The sequence below is a fragment of the Monodon monoceros genome, unplaced genomic scaffold, assembly GCF_005190385.1.
Source record: "Monodon monoceros isolate NGI ecotype Baffin Bay Population unplaced genomic scaffold, NGI_Narwhal_1 Super_Scaffold_11, whole genome shotgun sequence".
Taxonomy (NCBI): domain Eukaryota; kingdom Metazoa; phylum Chordata; class Mammalia; order Artiodactyla; family Monodontidae; genus Monodon; species Monodon monoceros.
Genome location: NW_021703767.1, coordinates 89,240,887 through 89,268,825, shown reverse-complemented (window position 1 = coordinate 89,268,825; position 27,939 = coordinate 89,240,887). Strand labels below are relative to the sequence as shown.

At 36.4% G+C, this 27,939-nt stretch overlaps 1 protein-coding gene across 4 annotated transcripts in view; it reads right to left on the bottom strand.

Annotated features, from left to right (window-relative positions):
- Nucleotides 1-27,939, bottom strand: part of TBL1XR1 (transducin beta like 1 X-linked receptor 1) — a 191,568-nt gene that overhangs the window by 83,534 nt on the left and 80,095 nt on the right. For all 4 annotated transcript variants that reach the window (XM_029214587.1, XM_029214588.1, XM_029214590.1 and 1 more), the window contains exon 2: nt 8,546-8,620. In XM_029214587.1, the coding sequence (XP_029070420.1) occupies nt 8,546-8,620 (75 nt within the window). The remainder of the gene's footprint in view (nt 1-8,545; nt 8,621-27,939) is intronic.

Below are 27,939 nucleotides of genomic sequence, written 5' to 3'. Positions count from 1 at the left end.
GCAAAGTATGTAAGAAATACATTAAAAGACTTTATAAAACAAATACATTTCTCAATTAAATGAATTAAAAGACTGGTGAAAGGGGCCTCCCTGGTGGCGCAGCGGTTGAGAGTCCGCCTGCCGATGCAGGGGACATGGGTTCGTGCCCTGGTCTGGGAGGATCCCACGTGCCGCGGAGCGGCTGGGCCCGTGAGCCATGGCCGCTAGGCCCGCGCGTCCGGAGCCTGTGCTCCGCAACGGGAGAGGCCACAACAGTGAGAGGCCCACGTACCACAAAGAAAAAAGAAGACTGGTGAAGGATACACAAAATATGTTTTAAAAGTACACAATATTCAATTCAGATGCTTTGCTGTGACTTATTTAGCTTCTGATATTTCAGCCAAAATATTGAATCCCTCCTCTGAATGAAAATAACAAAAGGCTTAAGTAAATCTGCAAATGCTGAAACCCCTGTTTTTTTTTTCATGGATATAATCTTTTAAAAATGGACTCTACAACAGTTTCATTCCTTAATTGTTCCTCAGGTAAAACAAAGGGCAATAACCAATCTCTGTAAGAACCCAGAGTCCCACCCCAGTTCCATCATGTCACAGTTCCTATCATTTCCATATGAGAACAGAAATACATACGCATTCTCAGAAGAGAGGACAGAACTGTGGAAACAGACTTGATTCAGACTTCAGACTCTACAATTTATTATCTAGGTGATTATAAACAAGAATGATGGTCTCCTCATCTATAAAACAGAAATATTAACAGCCTCACAGAGTTACAGAGACATTTAAATAGGATATCTACTCTCTCTCTCAGAACACTCACTCATCTTTCCATTTTTTGTCTGATTTTAATTTACTTTTTCATATATCAAAAAACTTTAATGAAAATGTCTCTTGGTGTCTCCTACACATTTAATATGTTTCTATGTACTCTGTTCTAAACTCATAAACCCTTATGCTCTAAATCATTTTTTTAAAATATCAGATTACAATGAACTCAAAATGATTCCATTAAACTCTGACTGGAAATGAATGTCAAATCAAGATGGTCCTTAATATATATATACATATACATATATATATATATGTAGAAAAATAAGAACGTTAGCATTTTTTTAAAAAAAGATCCTCCTTACAGGAGGAAATAGTAATCGTAGCGTAGGAGAAAAAATAGGCATTATGAAGGAAGTCTGTTAAAAAGAACCAAGAGAAAAATCAAAAGATATGACTGAAATTAACTGGCTTACAGAAAAGGACAGAACATGAAGAAGCGAACAAACAGTTAAATTTGGAAACTCCTGTCTTTTACACACCAACTTCAGTATGTTAGTTTTTCTTTGGAGCAAAAACTTAAAACTCAAATTTTTTTAAAAAGCAATACTATCCCCTGGGAAGATGGATGGATTGACGAAAGCAAGGAGAAGACGACCCCAAATGGCTTCAATACACCTATGAAATATGGCCTGTAGTTTCAAATTTGGCTACACTGCTAATATTAGACAAGGCAGCTCAATCCTAAATATGTCAGACCCTATTAAGACTGAATTTAACAGGGTGAGGTCAGTGTGAGAAGTTGCAAAAACTTAAAAAAATAAAGCCAGAAAATAATCAATGACAGGACACCTCTTGTTTTAACATTGTTCCATTAAATATTCATCCCTCTATGTAGGTGGAAGTCCTTGCTCACTTTATTTTGGGTTCCCTGAGACAAAAAGAGAGGTACATTTTATTTCTGGTTGCATGGTACCTATATTAAGAACTTGTAGAACAGACACCAAGTTATCTGAAGCATGAAGATCCATTTTTAAATAGCAACATCAACTCACCATAACAAGTTCTACTATCACATTTAATTTAAGGATTAAATCCATGAAAGAATCCACACCTTCTTTGCCTTCCAAATGAAACCACAGTCACTCAGGTTCCATTTTAGACAGTTGTATCAGCCTCACATCACACAACAAACATCCAATGGTAAAGATGAAGGCATTCAGTTAACTACAACTCCAATGTGCATGTGCTCTGCTCTTTTCAGCTTATCACTTGTTTTGTTTTTAATAGAAAATAAACCATACATTTTCAAAGGTATACTTGCTCAGACATAAGCAAAGGCATAGACCCCTCTGAAAGAAATTCAGCCTGTAGCTATTTTCAGCTCCATCCATTAAAAGGAAAAAAAAAAAAAAAATCCCCAAGACTAAGAGAGCTTTTCAATGTAACCCTCTTACTATTGACTTGAAAATTAGTTCTCCAGAGGCATAAATTCTCAACCAAAATAAAATAAATACTTCACACAATCTTGTCTATATGGCAGTGCCATTTACGCCTCACATTTAGTAATACCACTTCAAAAGTACAGGACAGTGAAAGACAGATGATAAATAATGACAATGAACTTCTCTACAGTGAACAAAACAAATTATTTTACAGATGACACGCTTGAGAAGTGGAGAGTAAAAGGGAACAGATCACTAGCTCCTCAATACGCACCACACTGCTTCCTGGGAGTTACCTCTTGGTAGGGTTACAACTCTGGGGTCTTATCCTCAGTCTGGCAAGCCATAATTTACTTTTATCTGTTCTCTTGGGATAATCAAGTTCTAGGAGAACAGATGTTAACAAAATACACTAGAGCAATTTATGAATGAGAAGAATGATTTACTAATTTACACTGAGAAATATAGTTGCCAGTAGACTAGAATATTCATCGATGCAACAGAGGCTGGCAGTGTCCAGCCCATAACCCCTGATCATTCAGTTTTCCTTAGGAACTAGGCAGCTTCTTACTGCAAACACCTGAGGGTCATCTCTGGCCACAGTTAGGTCAGAGGGGAAGTTCTAAGGAGCTGATGCCCTGCCCTTCCCAAAGCATAACTCAACCAATAAGGAATGGAGTTGGTGGACAAAGTACCCCAACTTTCTTGACCCATGAGTGGAACAGCTGAGAGGCATGTTCTACATACTGGCTCCCAGAGGTCCCCACAAGATGTGAGTCCCAACTGCCTAAAATATTAACTTACTCAAAGGCATCTTGTACTGGCCTCCTTATCTTCCTTTTCTCATTTCCCCACAGGAACTTCCTGGGTTCAGCCTTCAAATAAAATGGTTATAATCGAGGGTCTGATTCCACGGAAATCAAACCTAAAACAACTGGTCAGCGAGGTTCTATTCTTAGCAGGAAAATCTTGTTGTTAAACCAAATTAAGTTTTAGAAGCTGTGGGATAACTGTAGAATTAGAACAAGAGAAAAGAGGAGGCCTAAAAGGATTGGTCAACAAAGTTGATAGACATTTCTTGAAAATGAGAATCTATCTTTGGAACAGTTCAAAGAAAAAAAACATACAAATTGTTCTAAAACACGTAAGATGCAAATTAGAGCTACACTGAGACACCATTTCTCAACTATCAGATTAAATATGTATATATCCAAAAAGTTCTGACTATACACTGTTAACAAGTGGGAAAACAGACACCCTCATACATTACTGGAAAAAATATAAGATGGCATAAAACCTACAGAAAAGAATTTGGCAAACTGCCTCAAAATTACATGAACATTTATGCTCATACCTAAAACTGCCATTCGTGAAACAGCTAAGCTACATCTATGTAATGGACTACTCCACAGCTATTAAAAAGAATGAGGACTAACTCTATACACTACTATAAGGTGATCTCCAAAATGTTCAGTGTATATATATACACATAGGTTTGCTTATTTTTAAAAGTAGCAACCTAGTTAAACTTGGTTACCTATAAGGGGAAGAAGAAACTAAGTACATACTTCACTTTGAAGTAATATCAATGTTTTCTATAAAATTATAAGATTAAATCAATATTTTAAAATCCTAAAAATTAAAAATACAATGAAACAAATGGACCTGATTCTGTACTAAGTTGGTAGAAAAATCATACAAGTGGATTTACTTTGAGTACTTCAAAATACTGTGAATGTAAACCCCCAGTGGGTCATGGGCCAAAGAAAAAGCAGTTTTCAGTAATCATATTGGTGGTACTGGTTTAAATATATAAAAATATATTTATAAAGATACAAATTATATTATGTACAATAATTTCATATTTATTTTACATATTTACATCTTACATATTCTGTATTTTATACCTTTAAATAATATATTGTTTTATACATTTATATGTTAAATATATACAACATTATACATAATATAAATATACAAAAGAAACAAGTTTATGTAAATACCATTAGAAAAAGATTTTTCAGCATGAGAAAGGATGGAAATATTGAAATCAAAGAATTTAAGTTTGAAAAATTAAAATCCAACATTTTTATCAGATATATCACAGACATACCAGACATCCAGAAACAATGAAGACCCTTAGCACTAGACTGTGGCTCTACATACTGCTTTCACTAAAAGGAACTGGACTTTCTGGAGACACAGCTGATTTGGGGACTAAGGAAGAACATGTGCAAGATGAGCTCAGGAACATCTTGTTATGTCAAAAAGCAAGGACGCTAGCAGAGACTACTAGAGTTGTGTCAAAAACATTCAGAAGTCAATTTAAAAAGGCTCCTTTGGCCAAGACAATCTGAGTATCCTAAGCATAAGAATAAAAACTACAATGCAATAACATATCAAATATTTAAATCCCCAAGCTCACAGAGACACTTTTTAAAAAGTCTTTGGTCTACTTTTCCCAGCATTCTAGGAAACAACTTAGCACTTTGAAAATTGGAAAATAAACTTATCTTCGAAACAGAAATAGAGTTACAGATGTAGAAAATTGGTAAATAAAGGGAAGAATCAAGAATTTGGTATGCCTTTCCAGTGCAAACTGTGCCACAGAGTAACCAAATATCTGATGAGGGAAGTTTCTCTTTATAGAAATATTACAGATAATAAATAATGAGAGATGATCTAGGCAATGATCGTCAATGGTCACCTAATATCACAAATAGAGACAAGCAAATATTATATGCCTCTTCATGGAATTACTTAGTACCACCTACAAAATATTCTGCCATCCTACCCCCACCCCAAAATAATGCAAAAAAAAAAAAAAACCTGAATTAGATTAATCTTTTAAATTAAAAAATTCAAAGGAAAGAGAGTCATTTTACTACAGGGATGCAATTAACAAAATACAGAACGAGGAAACCCTGCAAGACAAATAAAAAGGAAAATATAATAAAGAGGTAAAGCATAAGCTGTACGTAGCACCCAAATGTAATGTATGGACTTTGTTGTCAATCTGTAAAAGCTCAAACTAAAAGGATATATGGTGATATTAAGAAATTACTGTCATCACCTCACACCCATTATTAGAGTGCTCACTACCCCAAAATGAAACAAACCAACCCTCACAACAGCCAAAAACTCTCACAGAAAATAACAGGTACTGGCAAGAATGTAGAGAAATCAGAACCCTGTGCATTAGTGTTGGGAATGTAAAATGGTGCAGCCACTTTCGAAAAGCGTATGGAGCTTCCTCAAAAAATTAAAACTAGAATTATCATATGACCCAGCAATCTCACTTCTAGATATTTATCCAAAAGAATTGAAAGCAGGATCTTAAAGAGATATTTGCACTTTCATGTTCACTGCAGCATTCGTCACCATAGCCAAAGTTGGAAGTAACCCAAATGTTCATTGATAGATGAATAAAGAAAATGATATATATGTACAAAAATTCCACCTTTTAAAAAGCAGAAAATCCTGTCATAAGATACAACACAGACAAACCTAGAGAACATTACTCTAAGTTAAATAAGCCAGTCACAAAAGACAAATACAGTATAATTCCACTTATATAAGATACTTAAAGACGTCAAACTCATGAAAACAGAATGTAAAATGATTGTTGACAACGGCCGGGGAGAGGAAGAAATAGGAGATTATGTTCAAAGAGTAGAGAGTTTTGCAAGATAAAAAATTTTTAGAGATCTGTTGTACAACAATGTGAATATAGTTAACACTACACTTAAGTGTGCTAACTGTACACTTAAAAATGGTTAACATGGTAAATTTTACTATGTGTTTTTTACTATAATTTTTTAAAGTATATTTAAATGCCTTTTCAAATAAAAAAAATTACTGTCAATTTTTAAAGTGGGATAATGGTACTGTAGTATATACTTTTAAAAAGCCCACATCTTCCATCGATACCCACTGAAATATTTCTTAATGTAATCATGTGCCATATGTATTGGCTCCAAAATAAATGGGGGTGGGGAAGAAAGAGGCATAACAACATGGGAGCAAAGCGGTTACAGGAAACAAAGCTGGTGATGCTGCAGCTGGGTGAGAGTTCATCATGCCATTCTCTCTAGTGTACATCTAAAATTTTTCACACTGAATGATAATATACACCTACTGGTCACTGGGTTCTATTAATGCAATAAGATAATTACAGAAAGTAGCATGAAACATGTATACTGAAAAGTAGCTGTAAATCATGGTGACTTAAGGTGCTATGAGAGTTAAAATAACTTGCACTTAGGCAAATGAAGAGTGAGGCAAAAAAAAGAATATTCATGGTTCTTATATGAAAAACAAAGTTGAAGTGGGTGTGGGGGGTGGCAGAGGTGACTTTTCACAAAGCACTCCTTTATGGCATTTCCAGAGAAAAACACGTGAGATAGTACACAGCACAGATTTAACCCCGAACACTACTACATTGCTCAGGCTCATGGGAAAACCACCATTTTGAACCGAGTATCTATAAACTTACTGGCACATCTTACAAATGTGTAGAAATGGCTTTGATGTCCACAGCTAGACTATAAGCAAATTTGTGTAATCTTGACCTTCTTCATCTTTCACGCTAACACGTACACAGAATTAACACTAACATAAACATTTGTGATGGCAAATGTGTTTGAGATAATCTGATTTAAAATACAGTCTACAAGCTGCTCCCCAAACAAAACAAAACGACACGCAGGCTATGTGAGTGGCACATTACAAAGTCAGCTGAGGACAGGCACTTAGAAGAGAGAGCCAGTGGCATGGCACTTGGCTCTCAGACACCCAACAGGCCTGTGCAACTCACTTCTCAGGGGAAACGTGCCACAAATAGCTAAGACTCCAACAACCAAGAAAAATGCACAGGTTTCAAACGTGAACTTCAAAAAAGCCAGATACTCAAAATGCCTAAGATGAGCTGCTTACGTGAGGAAGTGTAGTGCTCCAGAAGAAACAGCAGATTTAATGATGGTTAATGAGTCACCCAGGCACCATAAAGAACCCAGCAAGTATTTTCATATATTAATGAAGAACGGTGTCATCCTTCGTGCTAGGTAAAGCTAGAACAAAAATCCTTATTTTCCCCAACATTCCCCATTAACTACTGGGGGGAAGGAGGAAGGGAGAAGAAAAGGAGGCTGGAGAGGGGGAGAGGTCGTTTTCTTTTCAGCAATAAGAATTCAGAAGATAGTTTAGGCAGAGGAAATCTTATTGACATACTGACAAGTTCATCTTTAAAATGAATCATTTCCTAGGAATATTTTCACAGATAACTTTCACATCTCACTCACTCATCCTGGTTCTAGTTAATTTTTACTACTTTTTATTTCAGACTGATGCATCTATAATTTCCCACCAAATTCTATAAACCTTAGTTTCTATAGCTCCCTGATTTAATATTTAAAATAAAAATTTAAGTAAAAATAATTAAAATTTTTGATAATGCACTATAGAAAACACTGTTGTTAAGCAGTTAATTCTTTAAAAAACACACAAAAAATAAAAACTCATTCTCCTGCTATTTACTGATGCCCCAAATACAGGGCCATACCATTTATGTAAGGAATTACTTTTTGTAAGGTAAAAAACCATTCTGAATTCTAATGAACAGTGATGAGATCACTTAGCCTATAGCTAGAATAAACATTAGAAATTCAGTCCAATTCCATCACCAAATTTTACAAGAGTACTTGCCAAAAGTCATCCAAGGCACATGCAGCGGAGAGCAACGCCCGACTCCCACAGAGTCCAGTGGTCTTGCTGCTATATAACATAGTGGACATTTTCATTCCACAGAGAAAGGATTCTAAATGACCTTGTTAAATAAATAAGAATGGTTCTCCTGAAAATTATCCACTAACTAAAGACAGGTAGTATTTTAGCCATTTAACTGCCCATTAACTATAAATATTAGGAGAAATCCAATATGATTATTTTAGTAAGATGATGGACAAAAACACAGGAGCCATCACTGCCACTCTAACTTAAGTTTAATGAGAAAATTTTATTCACAAAATATAGTCCACATGTTAAAATATAAGATCTTAACTGTATAGTAACACTTTTCATTCTGATAACCATAGCCAAGATAATAGAAATCTTCAAATTAGAGGTTTTGCCTTTTTAAAAAAAACACCAAATAATCAAACATTAAGTACCTTAAAAATTACGTTTTTTTAAAAACATTTCTTCAGTTTGAGAACACATGTATTTTGTCAAACTGTGAAAAACTTTCAAAATTCTTAACAGATTCTTAAAAATAAGACAATAATAAAAACAGAAATTAAAACAAGCTCTGACAAGAAGAGTAGGAGGAATTCTTACCATTGGCAGTGCATTGATGTGGGGATGTACAACTGAATGTCTGGTACTGCCAATCACAAATTGCTGTTGCTGATGCTAAGAAAAAGGAAAGTAAAATATTCAGTGTGTCTTAAAACAAATCCAGTTTAAAAGATTCCCCATACCAAATTTTACATGTATGAAATACTATTTATGTCTTTAAGGTCCCAACCAGTGAGTATCTTTCTCCTCCTAAGCAACTGCTGTCATAAACAGCAGCAACTTTTGAGCGTGTAGTATGTGGCAGGCACTGAAACTTTACAACATTCCTAAAAGGTTGACACAATGAACAGAATGAGACTCAAAAGAGACGAATTTGCATAAAGGAGGCACTCACCCCCATTCAACTCAACTCATGCAAATACTACTGCAATAGGGCCTAGTATAGCAGGTTCATAATCTACCATCAGGAGCTGTAAAGAATGGTATAAACTTATATGCTGTATATTGTTTAATACAATAAAGAGAAATACCTAATTGGTTTTGAAACAATTTCAATCAAAACTTATTAAACCCTATCTCTTCAGAATTTATATTCTACGGAGTTTACCCAGTCTTCTCAATCGCTGAGTCACAGCACATTATTTTCCAAGAACCTTTTTTGCAAATATACAAGTGGTTTTTCACAACGCTGTCAGAGTGGCGACTCGGAACACTGACCAGGGCTGCTCCCACCGTGTGCAAGCGTAGAGTGCATTTTTCTGCAGGAGTACAAGCTGATGCCAAACAAAGAAATGCAAGAGCTTTTCTTCGTACACCAAAAAGGTGAATTAAGTCAGTAACACTAAAAAGATAACTAAGCAAATACACTGAATAAATACAGAAAGAATTTAATCCCTTGAAATTTGCTCCTCTCTGATTTTATCTTTAATTGACTGGAACCCTCATTTGTGCTCATTACCAACTCCAAGGCCACACTAAATAACTTCAGTGCTGCTATGTAACTTTCACACAGTTGAGCTGTAGGAATTAAATAATAGGAATTAAAATAATTCCTATTTTAATTCCTAGGAATTAAAATAATATTTATTAAACACACCACACACTTATAACTGGAATTATAGACAGCTATATCAAGATACGATATTCCACCAGCCTTTTGGGGTTCAAGACAGGTAAGTGAGCACCAAGGCTTTCTGGCACAAAACATTTGTGAGCTAGTTAGTAGGTATTTTCTAGCACCTATTGAGGAAATGTCCTATAGACATCATGACTGAGTTCAAATAAAAACTAGATTACTGCTAGGCTCTGTCTAACTCAGGGTCATTTATTATGAACATCCATTATTTTACTATAAACTCTTCATGAATTTTTGAGCTCTAAGCTATGTAGTTTGGCATACATTCATTCTAATTATTTATAAATAATTAACATATGCTACTGAATTTCATACATTTTAAAACACACAAAACCGAAGTAAAAAATAAAGATAAATTATTTACATATTTACGGTGATACAATCTTGTTTATAACATTCTAGGTCCTAAACTTTTAAATGTCTTCTTAATCATGATGATTTTATATCATTATTAACTACTATCTCAAGCCACAATTTAGTCTTAGAGTAAGGTTCATCAGTACTGATAGTGAACATATGCCTGTCTGTCAAATATCTTTCTTGAGAATCTCCAATTTTTTCAGCCATCTTCTAAAATAATTATATCATGGCAGATGAAAAGCTTATTCTAATAGTTTAAGTAACACCTCTACCATTTTCTTGTTTCCTATTCTTATTCGTGTTTCTTATATTCAGTTTCTTTGCAGGAATGTTTATATTATTAGTCTGTTTTGTGGGGTTTGGGTTAAAACTGGATAATATAATCCACAAATCTGTATCATCAAACACAAGCAAACATACATTAATAAGCTCAAATGCATGGCAATTCCCAGAAATGGAATGAATGAATGGGAGTGCCACTGTTGCCCTACGGAACCCCCAACTCTTTTGAATACCATTATGTACCACATGTTATACATGACTCTCTGACATCACTGCCAAATGAGGGTACAAATTAACCGCAATATTAAATATTAATTATATTTAATTTTTAAAATCTCAAATGAACTGTGCACTGTACCTCAATGGATATTTGTTTTCACTACTATTGTTGTGTGTACACACACAACATACACAAACTTACACACATGTGCCTTAGGGAAATATTAAATCAGATCATTCCAGTTGCTAGTCTTTCTTTTACCTCCTCTCCCTGGTTCTCTCCTCTTACTTTTTTGTGGTGAGTTCTTCTCTCATCACTCTCACAGAGGTCTCTAATCTCAGTTTTCTCTAAACGTATTTTCTCTTCCCTTCTTTTCCTCATTCATTCATTCACTCGTTCAGCATTTCCTATTAGACTACAGCTCCTTATGGGAAAAGGCCACGAAGGTGATTTAATAAATATTGAAGGGGTTAAATATCTGATTCTAGGATCTGAAGGGTGAATAAATCTGTGGAAAATGCTGTATCAACAGGTCTGCCCATTTGCACATACAATAAAATCTGAAAAACTGAGAATGTTTCCCCCCCCCCCCGCCATACCATGTGGCTTGCAGATCTTAGTTCCCCAACCAAGGATAGAAGCCATGCCCCCTGCAGTGGAAACGCGGAGTCCTAACCACTGGACCGCCAGGGAATTCCCAGGAAACTTTAAAAAACGTATGCAGGGCTGTATTTTGGTTTCTGTATTAATGTTTTCCTAGTCGACCCATTTACCTATGCCCTGGCCATTGTGCAGTGCATTTCTAAAGCATACATCACAATTCTTCAGCTTTATAAAATGAGTATCTGAATTTTAAAAGATAAAATTATATATTCTACAAAGGAATTATAAAAATCTAAGGTGATTTAAGATAATCCAATAGAATATATATTAAAGCTATTTGTACTAAAGTGATTCAAATTGTCCAAAAACCAAAACCATGTGTATCCTTAACAACTGCCTTTATAATCTCACTTGCTCAACCTCCTGTACTCTCACTGCAGCATTATCACCCTCTCTGTTCTCTGCACTCTTAGGCTGCCATGACACTGCTCATTCCTCTGCCAGAAATGTCCTTCTATTGTGGCTCTGCCCACAAATCCAGTCCACCTCCTCTTTCAAGGTTCAGCCCAAATCAGCTTCCTCCCTTGATTACTTACCCACTGAGAGAGAAAGACCAGTCTCTCTTAACCACAGCTCTGAAATGCCTTATTCTCTCACCATGCCTCCCCTATCAGACCTCCCCAGGCCAGGGGCTAATCTGCTCATCTTGCTGTCCCACCACAGAAGAACAGTGCCCTGAGCATACACAGTTCTTGAGATACATTTATTGATAATATGATATAGTATCTAAATGTGTGGGAATAGGTACATACATATTCGAGAATAAAACACAGTAGATACTGAATTACAACACAAATAAATCACAATGATAAGGAGGAACTCAACAGTGAATCTTGTTTTGTTTTTTTAAAATACTTAGGAGAGCCTGGCTATACCAATAATTTTAGTATCACTTCCAGAAAGTGGCCAATAAACGTTGATCTTTTGCCATTAAAAAAAAAACCTCTATGATAAGTCACATTATAAAATGTGTACAGCAAACAACTACTTGGTGTATTACATAAACTAAACCTATGTGCTTTACTTCTTGTGATGAAATAAATGTTTGTAGGCTTTAGTTCTGTCTCCAAACAAAACGCTTTGCTTTTAGAATCTGTATTTCAGAACATTTTATCTAAAATAAATGAAGTATTAATCTTTCAGGAAAGAAACTGACACTGCTATCTCAGCAGACATCTTCTTAAATCTACCACCTATACATAATTAGGATTTTTTTAAGATGCAAAAATCCTATAAAACAGCACAACAGTATATTTTGACTGATCTTCAAACATACTACCCTGCAGTCTCCAAAGGCAAATTTACTTGATTTACAGATCTCTTTTAAAAGCTAATGGATTGGACTGGAAGAATCAATATTGTGAAAATGACTATACTACCCAAAGCAATCTACAGATTCAATGCAATCCCTATCAAAGTATCAATGGCATTTTTTTACAGACTCAGAACAAAAAATCTTAAAATTTGTATGGAGACACAAAAGACCCCAAACAGCCAAAACAATCCTAAGGGGAAAAAAGCAGAGCTGGAGGAATCAGACGCCCTGACTTCAGACTACACTACAAAGCTACAGTAATCAAGACAATATGGTACTCACACAAGAACAGAAATACAGATCAATGGAAAAGACAGAAAGCCCAGAGATAATCCCATGCACCTATAGTCAACTAATCTATGACAAAGGAGGCAATGATATACAATGGAGAAAAGACAGTCTCTTCAATAAGTGGTGCTGGGAAAACTGGACAGCTACATGTAAAAGAATGAAATTATAACACTCCCTCACACGATGCACAAAAATAAACTCAAAATGGATTAAAGATCTAAACGTAAGACCTGACACTATAAAACTCTTAGAGGAAAACACAGGAAGAACACTCTTGGACGTAAATCACAGCAAGATCTTTCTTGACCCACCTCCTAGAGTAATGGAAATAAAAACAAAAATAAACAAATGGGACCTAACGAAACTTCAAAGCTTTTGCACAGCAAAGGAAACTATAAACAAGATGAAAAGACAACCCTCAGAATGGGAGAAAATGTTTGCAAACGAATCAATGGACAAAGGATTAATCTCCAAAATATATAAACAGCTCATGCAGCTCAATATTAAAAAAACAAACAACCCAATCAAAAAATGGGCAGAAGGGGGCTTCCCTGGTGGCACAGTGGTTGAGAGTCTGGCCTGCCGATGCAGGGGATGCAGGTTCGTGCCCTGGTCCGGGAGGATCCCACATGCCGCGGAGCGGCTGGGCCTGTGGGCCGTGGCTGCTGGGCCTGCATGTCCAGAGCCTGTGCTCCGCAACGGGAGAGGCCGCAGCACTGAGAGGCCCGTATACTGCAAAAAAAAAAAAAAAAAGGGCAGAAGACCTAAACAGACATTTCTCCAAAGAAGACATACAGATAGCCAAGAGGCACATGAAAAGATGCTCAACATCACTAATTATTAGAGGAATGCAAATCAAAACTACAATGAGGTATCACCTCACACCAGTTAGAATGGGCGTCATCAGAAAATCTACAAACAGCAGATGCTGGAGAGGGTATGGGAGAAAAGGAACTCTCTTGCCCTGTTGGTGGGAATGTAAATTGATACAGCCACTATGGAGAACAGTATGGAGGTTCCTTAAAAAATTAAAAATAGAATCACCCTTGGACCCATAAATCCTACTACTGGGCATATACCCAGAGAAAACCATAATTCAAAAAGACACATGCACCCCAATGTTCAATGCAGCACTATTCACAATAGCCAGGTCATGGAAGCAACCTAAATGTCCATCGACAGACGAATGGATAAAGAAGATGTGGTACATATATACAATGGAATATTACTCAGCCATAAAAAGGAACTAAATTGGGTCATCTGTAGAGACGTGGATGGACCTAGAGACTGTCATACAGAGTGAATTAAGTCACAAAGAGAAAAACAAATATTGTATATTAACACATGTATGTGGAATCTAGAAAAATGGTACAGACAAACCAGTTTGCAAGGCAGAAATAGACACACAGATGTAGAGAATGGACACCAAGGGGGGAAAGCGGGTGGGGGGTGGTGTTGGTGGGATGAATTGGGAGATTGGGATTGACGGGTATACATTAATATGTATAAAATAGATACCTAATAAGAACCTGCTGTATAAAAAAATAAAATAAAATGCAAGAGAAAAAAAAAAGCTAATGGATTATGAGCCCCTTCCCTAGAAAAAAGTACAAACAAAAAAATATTTGCTTATAATTTATAGTAGTGATATAATCTAATCTAGAACCTAGTGGTCGGTAACAAAGTCAAGAATGTGTACCTGGTATCCCTAAGGAACAGAAGTTACAAATGAATTTTTTAAATTTGGAGAATTGGGAGAAATCATCTCAAGAATTAAGAGAAAAACATAACAACGCTATCATAATTAACCCGCTTAGAAAGGTTTTTGTTAAGTGAACTTTTGGGCAAAAGAAAAGTCACTGATAAGGTTCAAATTAAATTGCTTAGCACAAGATTCAAAGCACAATAAATAAATGGTGATTACCTCCAACTGGAACTTTTTTATAAGGAATATATTTGTAAATCAAAGTTTCAAATGAATCTTCTCAATTCCACTGATCCATTTCACACAGAATGACTTTGTTAGTTGCCTTCTACAACATGGCAATCTCAAGTAACATACTACACGTTCATCAAAGCTCTAAAGCATTACATCCCGCACTCTCCTCACCCTATTCTCATTTCCCACGGAATCATATACACAGATAATATTCTGGGCAGCCAAAAGATGAGGTGAGTGAAAAGGGGGAAGGAGCTAGGACAGAGGGTTATCTTAAGAAAACTGACCCTGAGATCAGGCTCAGAGGCTGAACAGTCAGGTCAAACACAACTCTGCCATCACTGACTCTGATTTTCACTTCGCTTTGTTATTTAAGTGATTTAGAGACAACGAATTTAAAAGTTGTATATTATGATCCCAAATCTTCTAAAACTAAAAAATACACAAGACCACAAACCCACACAAAGAAAAATTTAAACATGCACTGGTGTCTAGTCATCCAATTATTATTTCAGTTGAGTTAGTTTCACTGGTAGTATCACATGGGGTTGAATTTTATATTAAATTTATACCAAAAAAACACTATTGTGCAGAAAAAGACAAAAAACTATCAAGAACCCCAAACTTTGCCTGTCAGGAAGTAAGCAATGCAATTAAAAACAATAACAACAATAAACTCTCTCATACAAAGCCACAGAGATTTTTAAATTAAAGGTTGGTTTGGGCAGTTTCAAGTGTTATTAAAAGTAAAATTTATTTTTAGGCACTAACATCCACCCATCAAATGCTTCCAGTTCAGTAACTTTCAATGGTAGAGAACTTGAATATGAGAAAAGGCTCAGACTCAAACTTAAGTTGTGATGCTAGAAAGGTGATATAAAAATGTATGAAATGGAATATTACTCAGCCATAAAAAGGAATGAAATTGGATCATTTGTAGATATGTGGATGGACCTAGAGTCTGTCATACAGAGCGAAGTCAGAAAGAGAAAAACAAATATCGTATATTAACACATACATGTGGAATCTAGAAAAATGGTACAGATGAACCTATTAGCAGGGCAAGAATAGACACGCAAATGTAGAGAACAGACATGTTGACACAGTGGGGGAAGGGGAAGGTGGGACAAATTGGGAGATTAGGATTGACATATATACACCACCACGTGTAAAACAGACAGCTAGTGGGAACGTGCTGTATAGCACAGGGAGCTCAGCTAGGTACTCTGTGATGACCTAGATGGGTGAGGATGGTGGGGCGGGGGGGAGGTTCAAGAGAGAGGGGGTATATGTATACATATAGCTGATTCACTTTGTTGTACAGCAGAAACTAACACAACACTGTAAAGCAACTATACTCCAATTAAAAAAAATTTTTAGATGTATGAATAAATACAATATTATCATTTACTTTTTTAAAAGGTGAGAACATTGTGTAACTGTAACTAATTTCTTTTTTCCTCCTCCCCCCAAAAAAACTGTTACTAAATTAATGGTGCAACTTATAACTTAAGATGCCTTAGAAATATGACAGATCTGACATTGTTTTCTTCTTAAGGCAAAGCTGATAGGAACTAAATCTTTTTTTTTTTTTTTTAAGTAGTTGGGAGGAAGAAACAAGTAAAAGGTAAAGGGAGGCAATAGAAATAGCATAAGGATCTAAGAAACAAGGGGACTGAAAAAAAAAACCTCAACTTTCCGTATTCCAAATTTGCCTAAGACCACACAGGTAGGTACCTTGGCACTTAACAAGTTAGAAGAAAAAATTGACATAATTCCAAATCTTATTAGATTATTTACTCTTCCCAAGGGTTGAATAATTGATTCAAGATACCAAAAAATTTGAATAGTTAATTAGGCTAAGACAACACAAAAATTCTGCTGAACAATCCATTCCCAGAAGAAACGAGAACAGCTTTGTCAGGGATGTTGGGTCTTTGATTAACTCTGTCCTACAGAAATACCTTTCCAGATTCTAACCTGTGACATAGTGGGTCCTTCACTTGGATTTAGTTGATCTAAGGTAGAATCTGCACATCCGTTGAATTTAAAAGCTCCCACAGATGATTCCAGTGGGGTTGAGAACCACTGGACTATGTGGCAGGAAAGGGCAGGATGGGGAGTTTTACTAGTCAGAGTCTAATTATTAATCTATGGGGCTGGGGGTGGGAGGGGGAAAGCACAGAGGGATCACTTCTTTCAATAACATTAGCATTGCAGAGTGAGTCCTCTCATTCTCAGAACTAGAGTGGGAAACATACTACATTGAGTAAAAGTTTTATTAATTTGATTTTAAGATTAACAAAAGAAACAAAAGATAAATGATAAACTCAATCCTTCTCCCTAAAAATGAATTAGGAAAGGAAGGACAATAATAATGAGGACATCTCAAACAGAAAGAGAGCCAGACAGACCATAAAACAGGAATTATCTTTTAACAAGGCAAAAAAGGAACACTGCCGATACGTACATTTAGATAAAAAGACACAGAAAGACCAAATGAGACTCAGCTTTGTGTCACAAAATGCTAAGTACTAGACAGAGGTTATAGAAAGATATATTTTCTTCTCACTCTAATGAAAATCTGTTCTACAAATCAATGGAAATTTTTAAACAAAACCTGGATTCTCACTCAGCAAGGAAGTTATTACAGTGGGATATGATACAGGGTTGTATGTGTGCCCTGTCCAATTCCTTCCAACTCATTCAAGTATGCTATCAGGGCCACCAATAACCTCTGCAGCACCTTTGCGCAAATTAGACACCAACAGGACAAATTAGAAAAAGAGAGAAGGCATATTACAGTACAGAGAGTTTAGAGCCTGAACTGTGGAATCACACAGCTCTGAAATTACAGCTAGATGATCTAAGCCAAGGTACTTAACCTCTCAGTGCCTCAGTTTCCTCATCTGTAAAATAAACTGTTATGAGAACAGAAAAGCTTAATATTTATAAAATGCTAAACAGTGCCTGGCACAGAATTCAAATCATTTAAAAATAATACATATAAGTAAAGAGGCCTTTCCTCTGAGAAGACACAGTCCCAATAACAGGGAAATGGCTTGGCTGACAGTGTGGCCTGAATGTCAGCACCCACTTGTCCCCTCGGCTGCGAACTTCTGTACAGGACACCAACTGCCCATTCATATTCTGCTATGCTGTGTGCTATATGACTGTAGAGTCCAGCTTTGTCTTCTGTGAGCTGATATAAGAGCATTACTATACGCACACACAAAAAAGAGTAATGATGGATAAAAGTCTTAAATTACAACAGATTTGCAGTGTGCATGAACATGACAGTTATCTTAACCAGTGTGACCACACGGAGTGACAATGAACACACACTGAAGCAGAGCCTCTTCAAACTAAGTCTTCAACTTTCAGTTTGTAATAGAAAGGAATATGCTTCTTAACTTCTTTAAAAAATTAAGAACATGCCAGCAGATAATTACTGAAATGAAACTGTCATTCTGAAGTACTCTAGACACAAAAAGAAGAAATATATTTACATTAAATTAGATGTTAGGTTCAGAATTTTAAAATATTACATTTCTATCTCTACTCAGATTCAGAAGAGTCACTCTTCTGTGTCTTAAGAGTATTTCCTTACATATAGCTTAAGGTATAATCTAGACAGTACCAACAAGTGTTTTGCCTTCAGTAAGTTAAAACAAATTGCTCATTTAACTACCATGTTTCTATCAGAATGGCAGTCAGAAATACACCACTTTAAGAAATCAGGGCTGTCTTTTAACATAATTCATTCTGAGTATATTATAAAATAAATTACATACTCATAATTCTAAAATATGCCTAATTCCCATCTGATGTTGGCCTGCCAAACTGCTTTCAATTTCACCAAATTTAAAATGAAACATTTAAACCAGCAAATACACTGTGTTGTCTGCCTGATCCGCTCAGGACACACAAACACAGGAATAGGGACACACATATACACTTTTCACACTCACTCTCTCCAAGGGGGTCATGAAAAGACAGAAGACCACCTTTCTTAGGTAATTCAATTTATTTACTTCAATACAAAACACTACTCCTCTCCCTGCCCACCACCCAAATTACAATAAAGCACCAACGGAGACTATATGAATACTACAAAGGTTCCACCTGACTTTCCACTCACTGTCATGCAATGGTACAGAGGTTGACATATGGCCAGAAAGTAAATATTTTTGGTTTTGCGGACCACACAAGTCTCTCACAACCACTCAACTCTGCTATTATAGTGCAAAGCAGTCACAGGCAATATAGAAATGAATGGGTATTTCTGTTTACACAAAAACTATTCAAAACACACATACAAAAAAAGGGCTACAGGCAACACTTTTTGCCCCTGAAGTAATGCCCAAGACCATCCAAAATTCTACTGATCGAGGACAGAGCATAACACTTTTAGGTTAAACAGAATTTAAAAAAAAATTTTTTTTAATCAAATAAAGTAAACAGACCAAGCAAAAATAAATTACTCAAGCATTCTCCACTAAAACTATGTAACCATTCTATGGGAAGGTAATTTTCCAATGCATTCAAACATATTATCTTATATGGCACTATACATAATAATGAAGTTCAATCAGAAAGGAAGAGTATTAAAACTCTAGTGATTTCTCTGCCATCTTCAGACTTAAAGGGCAGTGGAGGCAGAATGGAAAGAACGAAAGATTTCTACTCTTGCTGCTTAAAAACACAAGTCCTTCACGTCACACCCTTACAACCATGAGCAAGTCCTCAGCGTCCTCATCTGCAGAATGAGGCTATTCTACAAGACTACACTCTGCTGAGACTGTGTGAGCACTAAAGAGCTTCACAGCAAGTATGAACATACAGTTTGGGTTACTGCAAGAAAAAAACAACAACTATGATTTAAAAACGAGAGAGGACCCATCCTATTAAATCTCTAAAGATGTTTTCACACAGAAATAATACTAATAAATATCAGCTACTTATAACTGCTTGTAGAGTGTAAAAAAACAAGGGTTAAGAATAGTACTGAAAGATTAAAAATTTAGGTTCTAAATAAAAAAACTTTAGGACTTACCATGAGATAAAAATAGCAATGGGAAATATTTAAAACAACAACAACAACAAAGAAAGAGAACAATGAAGGCACAGAAATATCAAAGTGGTCCTGGAAATGAACTCTCTTGGCCAGAGCAAATGGAAGCAAGAAAAAATGTTGGCCATAAGTTTTGCCAATACTAGCTAATGTTCACCAAGTAGTGAGTAAGCAGAATTATTCTGCATATTTTTAATTAAGAGAAAATGATCTTGTATTTTACTTTTTTGACACGGTTAGTGATAACTGGACACCAAAAATCACTTCTATAATGTGAACTAAACTGTTACTGCACAAGATGTTTTCACATTTTCTAACACTCCTAAATCATAATATAATTCACAGATAAATCTGGGAAAGAAACAAGTAAATTGTGTATTTGTAATTATTTTTTAAAAACAAGTTCACAAAATTATCTATTGACAGAATTATATTTAAAACAAAATGTCAATTTTCTTATCTTCTCCCACTTCTCTAATATCAAAGCAACTAAAATTCCATCAACAGCAAAGGATCCACATGCTATAAATGAACTCTCTCCATTAGAGATACATCAGCTAGTTACTCAAGAAAAGGCAAACTGAGAAGAAAGCCAGATTCTCCTTCAGAAGACCAGGATGCAATGTAATTTAAAACCCCTGTTTATCTCTAAACCAAGTTAAACAGTAGGTTTTGAGGGGGTTTTTTGTTGTTTTTTTCTAAGCTGACTCTACGATGTATCCTGCAATAGACAACAGAACTGTGGAGAGAATGGAAAAGAGAGGGGGAGGGGAGAAAGAAGGGGAAGAAAAGTTTTATTAACATCTCTACCAGATATTGTTGACATTAACATCTATACTAGACATCCATAATATTAACAATGGAACAAAATTACTATAATACATCAGTAAATAAAGATCCTTGCCCTCACAAAGTTCAAATTCCAGCAGAATTTAAAATTGTTATGTAAAAGGTGATAAATGCCATGAAAAATGAAAAAGGGAATTCCCTGGTGGTCCAGAGGTTAGGAATCTACGCTCCCACTGCAGGGGGCACGGGTTCCATCCCTGGTAGGGGAACTAAGATCCGGCATGCCATGGCGCAGCAAAAAACAAATTAAAAAGTATATAAAATAAATAAAAAACAAAAAGCAAACAACAAGAAAACACAAAACACATTTTTTAAAAAATGAAAAAGTCCAAATAGGGTGAAGAGAATTAGGAGTTTTCTGGGGGAAGGAGGAGCTGGTGCCCACACTGCAGTAGCAGTAGGATGGTCAGAACTGGTTTGTATTTCAATCCAGAGGTGGTGAGATCCTCAGGAAGCTATTGTACGTTCTATGTTTTGTATTCAGGCAATCATGTACGAAGATGTGCCTTATCTTGATGCTGTCTGTCAGCTTAGTGCTGGAAACAGAACCTCCATATTCACAAAATAGGTCATTTATATTTCAATTACTCTAATTTTTTCTCTGAAATGTCTGTTCTTACCTACATCTACTATGTATCATGAAGCTGTAATTCCTAGGATAGATACTAGGCATTATAAGTGACAGGTTTATTTAAATACTTAGCATTATAATATTATGGAGGCCATCATAAAAGTTATCAAATGCAATAGAAAAGACACGCTAAATAAGAGAACCTTTGTAACTGCTGCCCAGAGTCTGTTCAGTCAAATTATTTTTCATACAGGCATTCTTACAAAGTTAACATCAAAGAGCTTCAAACTTATTCAAGGCACAGGATACTGAAAACAGAAAAATGTCACTGAAACGGAATGCCTGGTCACTTAAGTCCTACTACAGTTTAGAAAGAAGACTCAATTTTTTAATATCCACCAAATGCTTATATTGTGCCTAGTACTTCATACACTTACCTACCCAGCATCACCTTAAAATACTTAACTAGGGAAAAAGAACTAAACACAACTGTGGATGTAAACCAAGGTGTCCTCAAATGCTTAAGGGTCTCTGGTCTTGTTCACCCTCCTCCCACTGTGTTCCATACTCTTTAGTAAAACAACAATAACTTCAACTGCAAAATCCTGGAAAAAATAAGAGTATCTCTATAGCTTGTACCCACTACCATACCTAAAATGTAATTCTAGATTCCAGCGACGGGGATGGCAGTGCTGGTAAGATTTGTGGAGTGGCAACAAGATCTTACCTCTTCCTCGTAAGAAGGGAAATAAACCAGATATTGTTTAAAGAATATTTTGAGGAAAATCAAAGAGGATGAAAATCTGTTGTGACTGTTCACAGCCTCTTGATCTCAAGTCAAGGCTAACCAATCAGATGAAAAGAACTACCCTGAGGAGCCGGCCACAGCTGTAACCTGTTCACTCAGCAGGCTGTAGGACAGGAAAGCCTATCAGGGTATCAGACAGCAGAACAGGCAATCAGGAGCTGCTGTCTTTGCACTTCTCCCTCCTACCACCACCACGTGACTGCTCAGGTAAAAGAGTGCAAGAATTCATAGAGGGGTGTGGAAGCCACCCTGGCTTGGAAACCTTAAGCTCCACAGAGGAACCAATACCATCTTTTAAGAGTCTCATAGGTATAGCTTCCAGGGGACCCAACCCATCAAGGGACATGCTCAGTTAGAAGAATGTACCACATCCTCCTACCAGGTATTCACTCCCACTCCAGATGCAACTCACAAGTCAGGGACCATTTTGCCATGCTCCACACTGGCTGGTAATATTGCTGACATGCCACCTTTATATGTCACATGAAACACAGCTAAAAATTAAACCAAGGTCATTTATCCACAGAAAGAGGAAGGTTCGGTGAATCCTTTCCTCACAACACACCTGGGTCCTTATCCCTACTCTGCCTCTAGGATGTCAGTGGTCTTGGGCCTGTAACTTAAAGCTTCTATGGGACTAATTCAGCTCCTATATAAGCAATGACTGGGTTGAACTGTGAAATCCTTTGATGTCTTTTAAAAAGTAAGAATTAGGCTCACAAAAAAAGAAAAAAAACAGCCTCTCTGATTTCTGAAAAATAAAGGCAACACAGACATAAAACCAAACTAACTAAAAAAATACCTTATAGGGAATTCCCTGGAGGACAAGTAGTTAGGACTCGGCACTTTCACTACCACAGGCCAGGACAGGAAACTAAGATCCCATAAGCTTCATGGTGCAGCCAAAAAAATTAAAGTTAAAAGTATCTTATAAATAGCATAGAGCATTTATTTTTGATGATATGAAGGTTAAAGAAAGTAAAGCAGTCTAGTTTATAAAGAAATTGAGGCCCAGAGGTTCAATATTTCTTACCAGAAGTAACAAAATGAATACTGAACTCTGCACTGCTTATGCACTCAGTATCATTTAAATCTCATAACCAACTTGTACAGTAGGTATCACTATCTCTGTTTCAGAAACAAGCTAACTGGGGCTCAAAGAAGTTATTAGACCAAGATCGACACTAATAAGCGGAAGAATAAGGGACATCAGATGAGGGGTTAAACTCTTATCACTCTCCTCCTCTAGGTGTCCTGAGTCCATTTTCAAAACCTTTGTTTCCAAAAAGAGTTTTCTTACTCCAACACGACAAATAATTTGTAATGAAAGTATCACTTTACTTAGGAGGAAGAGATCTATATCCAAATTCTTATTGCTGCAGGTAGGATGGAGTCAAGTACAGTACGGACCTCAGGTACCCCCACCATGGGACAGTGTAAGTCCACCCACCAATAAATACAACTTTTTTGCCACCCACACCTACCCAGCTTCCAAATACTTTTGACCTAGAGTATTTCATACAACTAACTAGTTCTTGAAATGCTATGTGTATTAAGAAGTTAAAAAACAGGGGTTGGGGAGGGCAGCCATCAAGGCAAGGGAAGAGGCTAGGGAACCGATTGCTTTCCTGAAAATAAACAACAGATGCAGCATTTCCTTCTGCTTTATTATTTAACAGAATGCCTCCTGAAGCAGTAGCCATTTTTCAAACGAGGCAATGAGCCTGATGAAATTCCTTCCACTAAGGACAATGGGATAAAAAAATAGCAACTTCTTGCCTATTTTTTTAAAATTTGTTTAAAATAGTACTTTCAGTTACCTGAAGCCAACTGGACATCACTCTCTCCCTAGATGTCCCCAAAGCATTTCAAACTTACTATATATAAACTTAATTCATCTCCCACCCCAAACTTGTTCCTCTCCTTATATTCTCTCCCTCTGCGTATGGCTCCATCCTCCAGTCACTCAAGCTAGAAATATGGCTCCTCCTCCTCCTTCATCTCCTACAGCTTAACCAATCAGCAAACACCATTACTTTCTATCTCTAGGGTGTTACTTCACAAATATGTTTTCAGTTCCTCAAACCTCCCACACCCTCATGACTTTGGATATGCTGTAACCTCTAGCTAAATTTTAGATCACCTACATCCCACCTAAGCTCTACCACCACTGTGGATACTTATTTTATATGCCTGTCTCCTTTCAATATAGGGTATGTTATCTTGAAAAATGCTTAGAACAAAGCATGGCAAATATGGTAAAATGTACCCCTCTCACAAAAGGGGGTTGATTAAAATGAAGACCTTATCTGCACAGGTACCATAATCTATGACAATAACATCACTGTATTGTTTTTCACTCCCTCACAAAATCAATTTCAGGAAGAACGAAGACAAACGTTAGTCTAATGAAAACCATATGTGAAATTCAGAATCCTGGAAATATAATTTTTGTTCCAAGGCTAAAAAATAAGAACTATGACCACTTATTTAACAACCACACTTCACTCTAAAATACTGTATTACCCAAACACATGATCATAACTATCACAGCTTAGCAAACCATTTTAAAACCGTTTCAATGCAGTGCCACTCTGTTACAAATGCAGATGCAAATTTTAAAATATAATGGCTAGTCTTAAAAGGCATTTCCTAGTTTTGTTCTTTTTAGGGTTCACGGTTTGATTTTGATCCCGTTGATCACTTTAGGCCAGATTAGAGGAACTGGGAAGGCAAAGGACAACTGCATAAAAAGAATTACCAACAGCTTAAAGTGAATGAATCGCTGACAAAGGTCTAAGGTTTGCTATTTTTCCCTTCGTTGTTCTACAGACAAAAACTGCACAGAATAGGCAGGGACTCCTTTCATCATCAGTTTCTAACCCCAAGATCCTGGAAAGAAAGACAAGGAAGGTAGACAAATTTGCTCTACTGGCATTCTAACATTGGAGGAAATAAAATCTGAAAGAATATGGATGTTCTTTACGTGTTTACTATAATGAAGCTGTCTAGGCATTTTCAAAACTTCTAGGTTTATCCGTGGCCACTATGAAATTATATCCCTATCTCATACCTATCATTTTTACTTCTTGCTTTCCCCTCTCAGAGTGATTTGAATATTTTATGTCCTTGCTCTCTTCTAACCACACCAAATTCCCTACTCTTTCCCAGATGTATTTAATAACCCCATGCCAAGCCATTTCTTTACAATACACGATTATAAAAAACAAATGTCTAGTTCTTTACCATTATTCAATTACATTAGTGCATTCATTCAATAAATATTCACACTGTCTTCTATTTCACAGCTTCACCCATTCTTCACCAAATTCTTGGATTTAAGGCAAAAGAAACTACCCACAGAACTAGAATAGAACTGCAAAAATACTGTGACTCTACCACTTACTAGGTATGATACATTAGGCTGGTTATTCAACCTCTCTAAATCTGTCTTCTCATCTGTAAAACTACATAGGGGTGTTGTTATGAGAACTAAAGTTAGTAAAAAAGAGAATGCGTATCAGGCATGTAACAGTACCTGAGATATAAAAAGCACTTAATTAATGACAGTACTGTTATTTTACTAGATTTTGTGTGTGATGAAACACTCTGAGTTGTCCTTTAATAGAAGATATTTGCTGGAATAAACTATCAGTCAATACACTCAATCTAAATATGCAGAAAACGTCGTGCTTTCATGGATGCTATGCACAGTTTATTTTATAAAAACAAAAATGGAACGCTTTTTTTTTTTTTTAAACAGACTGCTATTGGCATTCTGAAAATGGGGTATCACTTCTGGATTAAATATTGGATATAAAATGAGAGGGAAAAAAAAGAGGATTATCAAACAAGGAAGCAGGGGTGGTCAAGATTTTGGCCCCTAAGAAATAATACCCATTTTTAATTAACATCACTATCAATTATCTACAGTGGGTACTGGATTAATCAAATGTCCACATTTTAAAGAAATATCAGTCTAACATTTTTATTCCTGCTCCCTGGCTTCCAAACAGTAGCTAAGAAGCAATGAGGCTACTACCTAAAACAGCAACACTTAATTCCAGGGAATTGCAACTTTCAGTGATAGCAAATAATGGGTAAGTTTAATAAGGCTTCCATTAAGCCTTCTCCATAATTAAACAGTATTTTAAAATAGTACCTTTGGGCTTCCCTGGTTGGCGCAGTGGTTGGGAGTCCGCCTGCCGATGCAGGGGACACGGGTTCGTGCCCCGGTCCGGCAAGATCCCACATGCCGCGGAGCGGCTGGGCCCGTGAGCCATGGCCGCTGAGCCTGCGCGTCCGGAGCCTGTGCTCCGCAACGGGAGAGGCCGCGACAGTGAGAGGCCCACGTACCGCACACAAAAAAAAATAGTACCTTTATTTTGTTTTTGAATGTCATACAGATTACTGAATATCTGTGAAGTCTAAAATTATTTTCTTTCTAGATATAACATCAATAATAATTTACAAACATGAATAGGAAATAACTTGTAGTTTCCCATTCCAGGAAGTTCCCTACAGGCAGTGTAAGCTCTCAGTTTTTCTGATGTCTGCTACCCTGGCCAATTTAATGCGCTCTATAAATTCCATTAATATGCATCTTCTCTAGTATAGTAATAATGATTTTAACAGTATGATTCACTCTAACTTTGAATGCCACTAGTAAGAGGCTAATTTTCTGAATTGAAAGAAGTCAGCAAATCCCACTTGGAGCTTTAATAAATTCTGCTTGATTTCCGTGTCAATGATTGGGAGAAATATAGAGCAAAACTGGCTATTTCGTTCAAAGGACAGAAAAGCCGTACTGAAGAGCAGAATGGGTTCGCTAGTATAAGATGAATGTCAACCAAGAACCACTGAACATTATGACCCCATCAATTTGCTTTTTTAGACCATGCAAGGTAGGAAACAAAGTCTACTTTGCTATATAGCAGAAATAAACAAAACATTGTAATCAACTATACTTCAATAAAATAAATTTTAAAATAATAAGTCATCTAGGACCAATGGCCTTTTATACATCTCTTAAAGGTATATAAATTTTGACTTTTTTTTTTTCCACTTCCTCACTTCCTTTATCCATTGTTCTCGGTCAGAAATTCAGGACATGATGAATACTCAGGCCATGACTACCGTTCAGCCACATTCTAAGAAACTTTTTCCATTCCAAGCCAATATAAAACATCTATTCTTTCAAAATCACTTATCTCTTCAAACTCTCAATGTCCTTCAACATTTATTCAGAGCCTATTTAAGCACCATGGACTTTACATTGTAAAGGGTTAAAGAACAGGCTAGTTATAACCATACGACACATGCAAAAGTAAACTTCTAGAACTGCTTCAAACTCCCAAGTCCCCAAGGAATTCTGCGCATAAAGAATGACTTGGCAGACACTGCATCTCCCTGAAGTCCAATTACATCCAGATATGTATTCCTAGACTGACGTTAAGTATACAAGGAGAACACAGAGAAACACCAGACTTTCGTTCAAAGTATATCTAGAATGACCTTACAGCTCATTTGATCCATTTGATACTGTGAAATAATAGAAAAAAATACATACATATATCTGCTCTCAGTTCCTGGCACAGAACTCCTAAAATCCTTGTAATTTCCTAATGATAAGAGCACTGGGAATATCTTTTGTTCTAATATTTGATGTTAGATCTTGATTTCTGACAGAGGTTCTAAATTCCTGGGAATTTGCTGGGTGATAGGAATGTCTTTTGTTCTAATGAGGAGAAAGTGAGCTCCCAGATAACTTCAGGATGGGGCTGGTCACGAAAAAGGCCAAGCCATGATTAGAAGCTTGGAACTTTCCACTCCACCCCGTCATCCTCCAGCAAGGGGAGAGAGACTGGTGACTGAGTTAAGGACTGACCATGCCTGCATGATGAAGCCTCCATAAAATCCTCAAAAG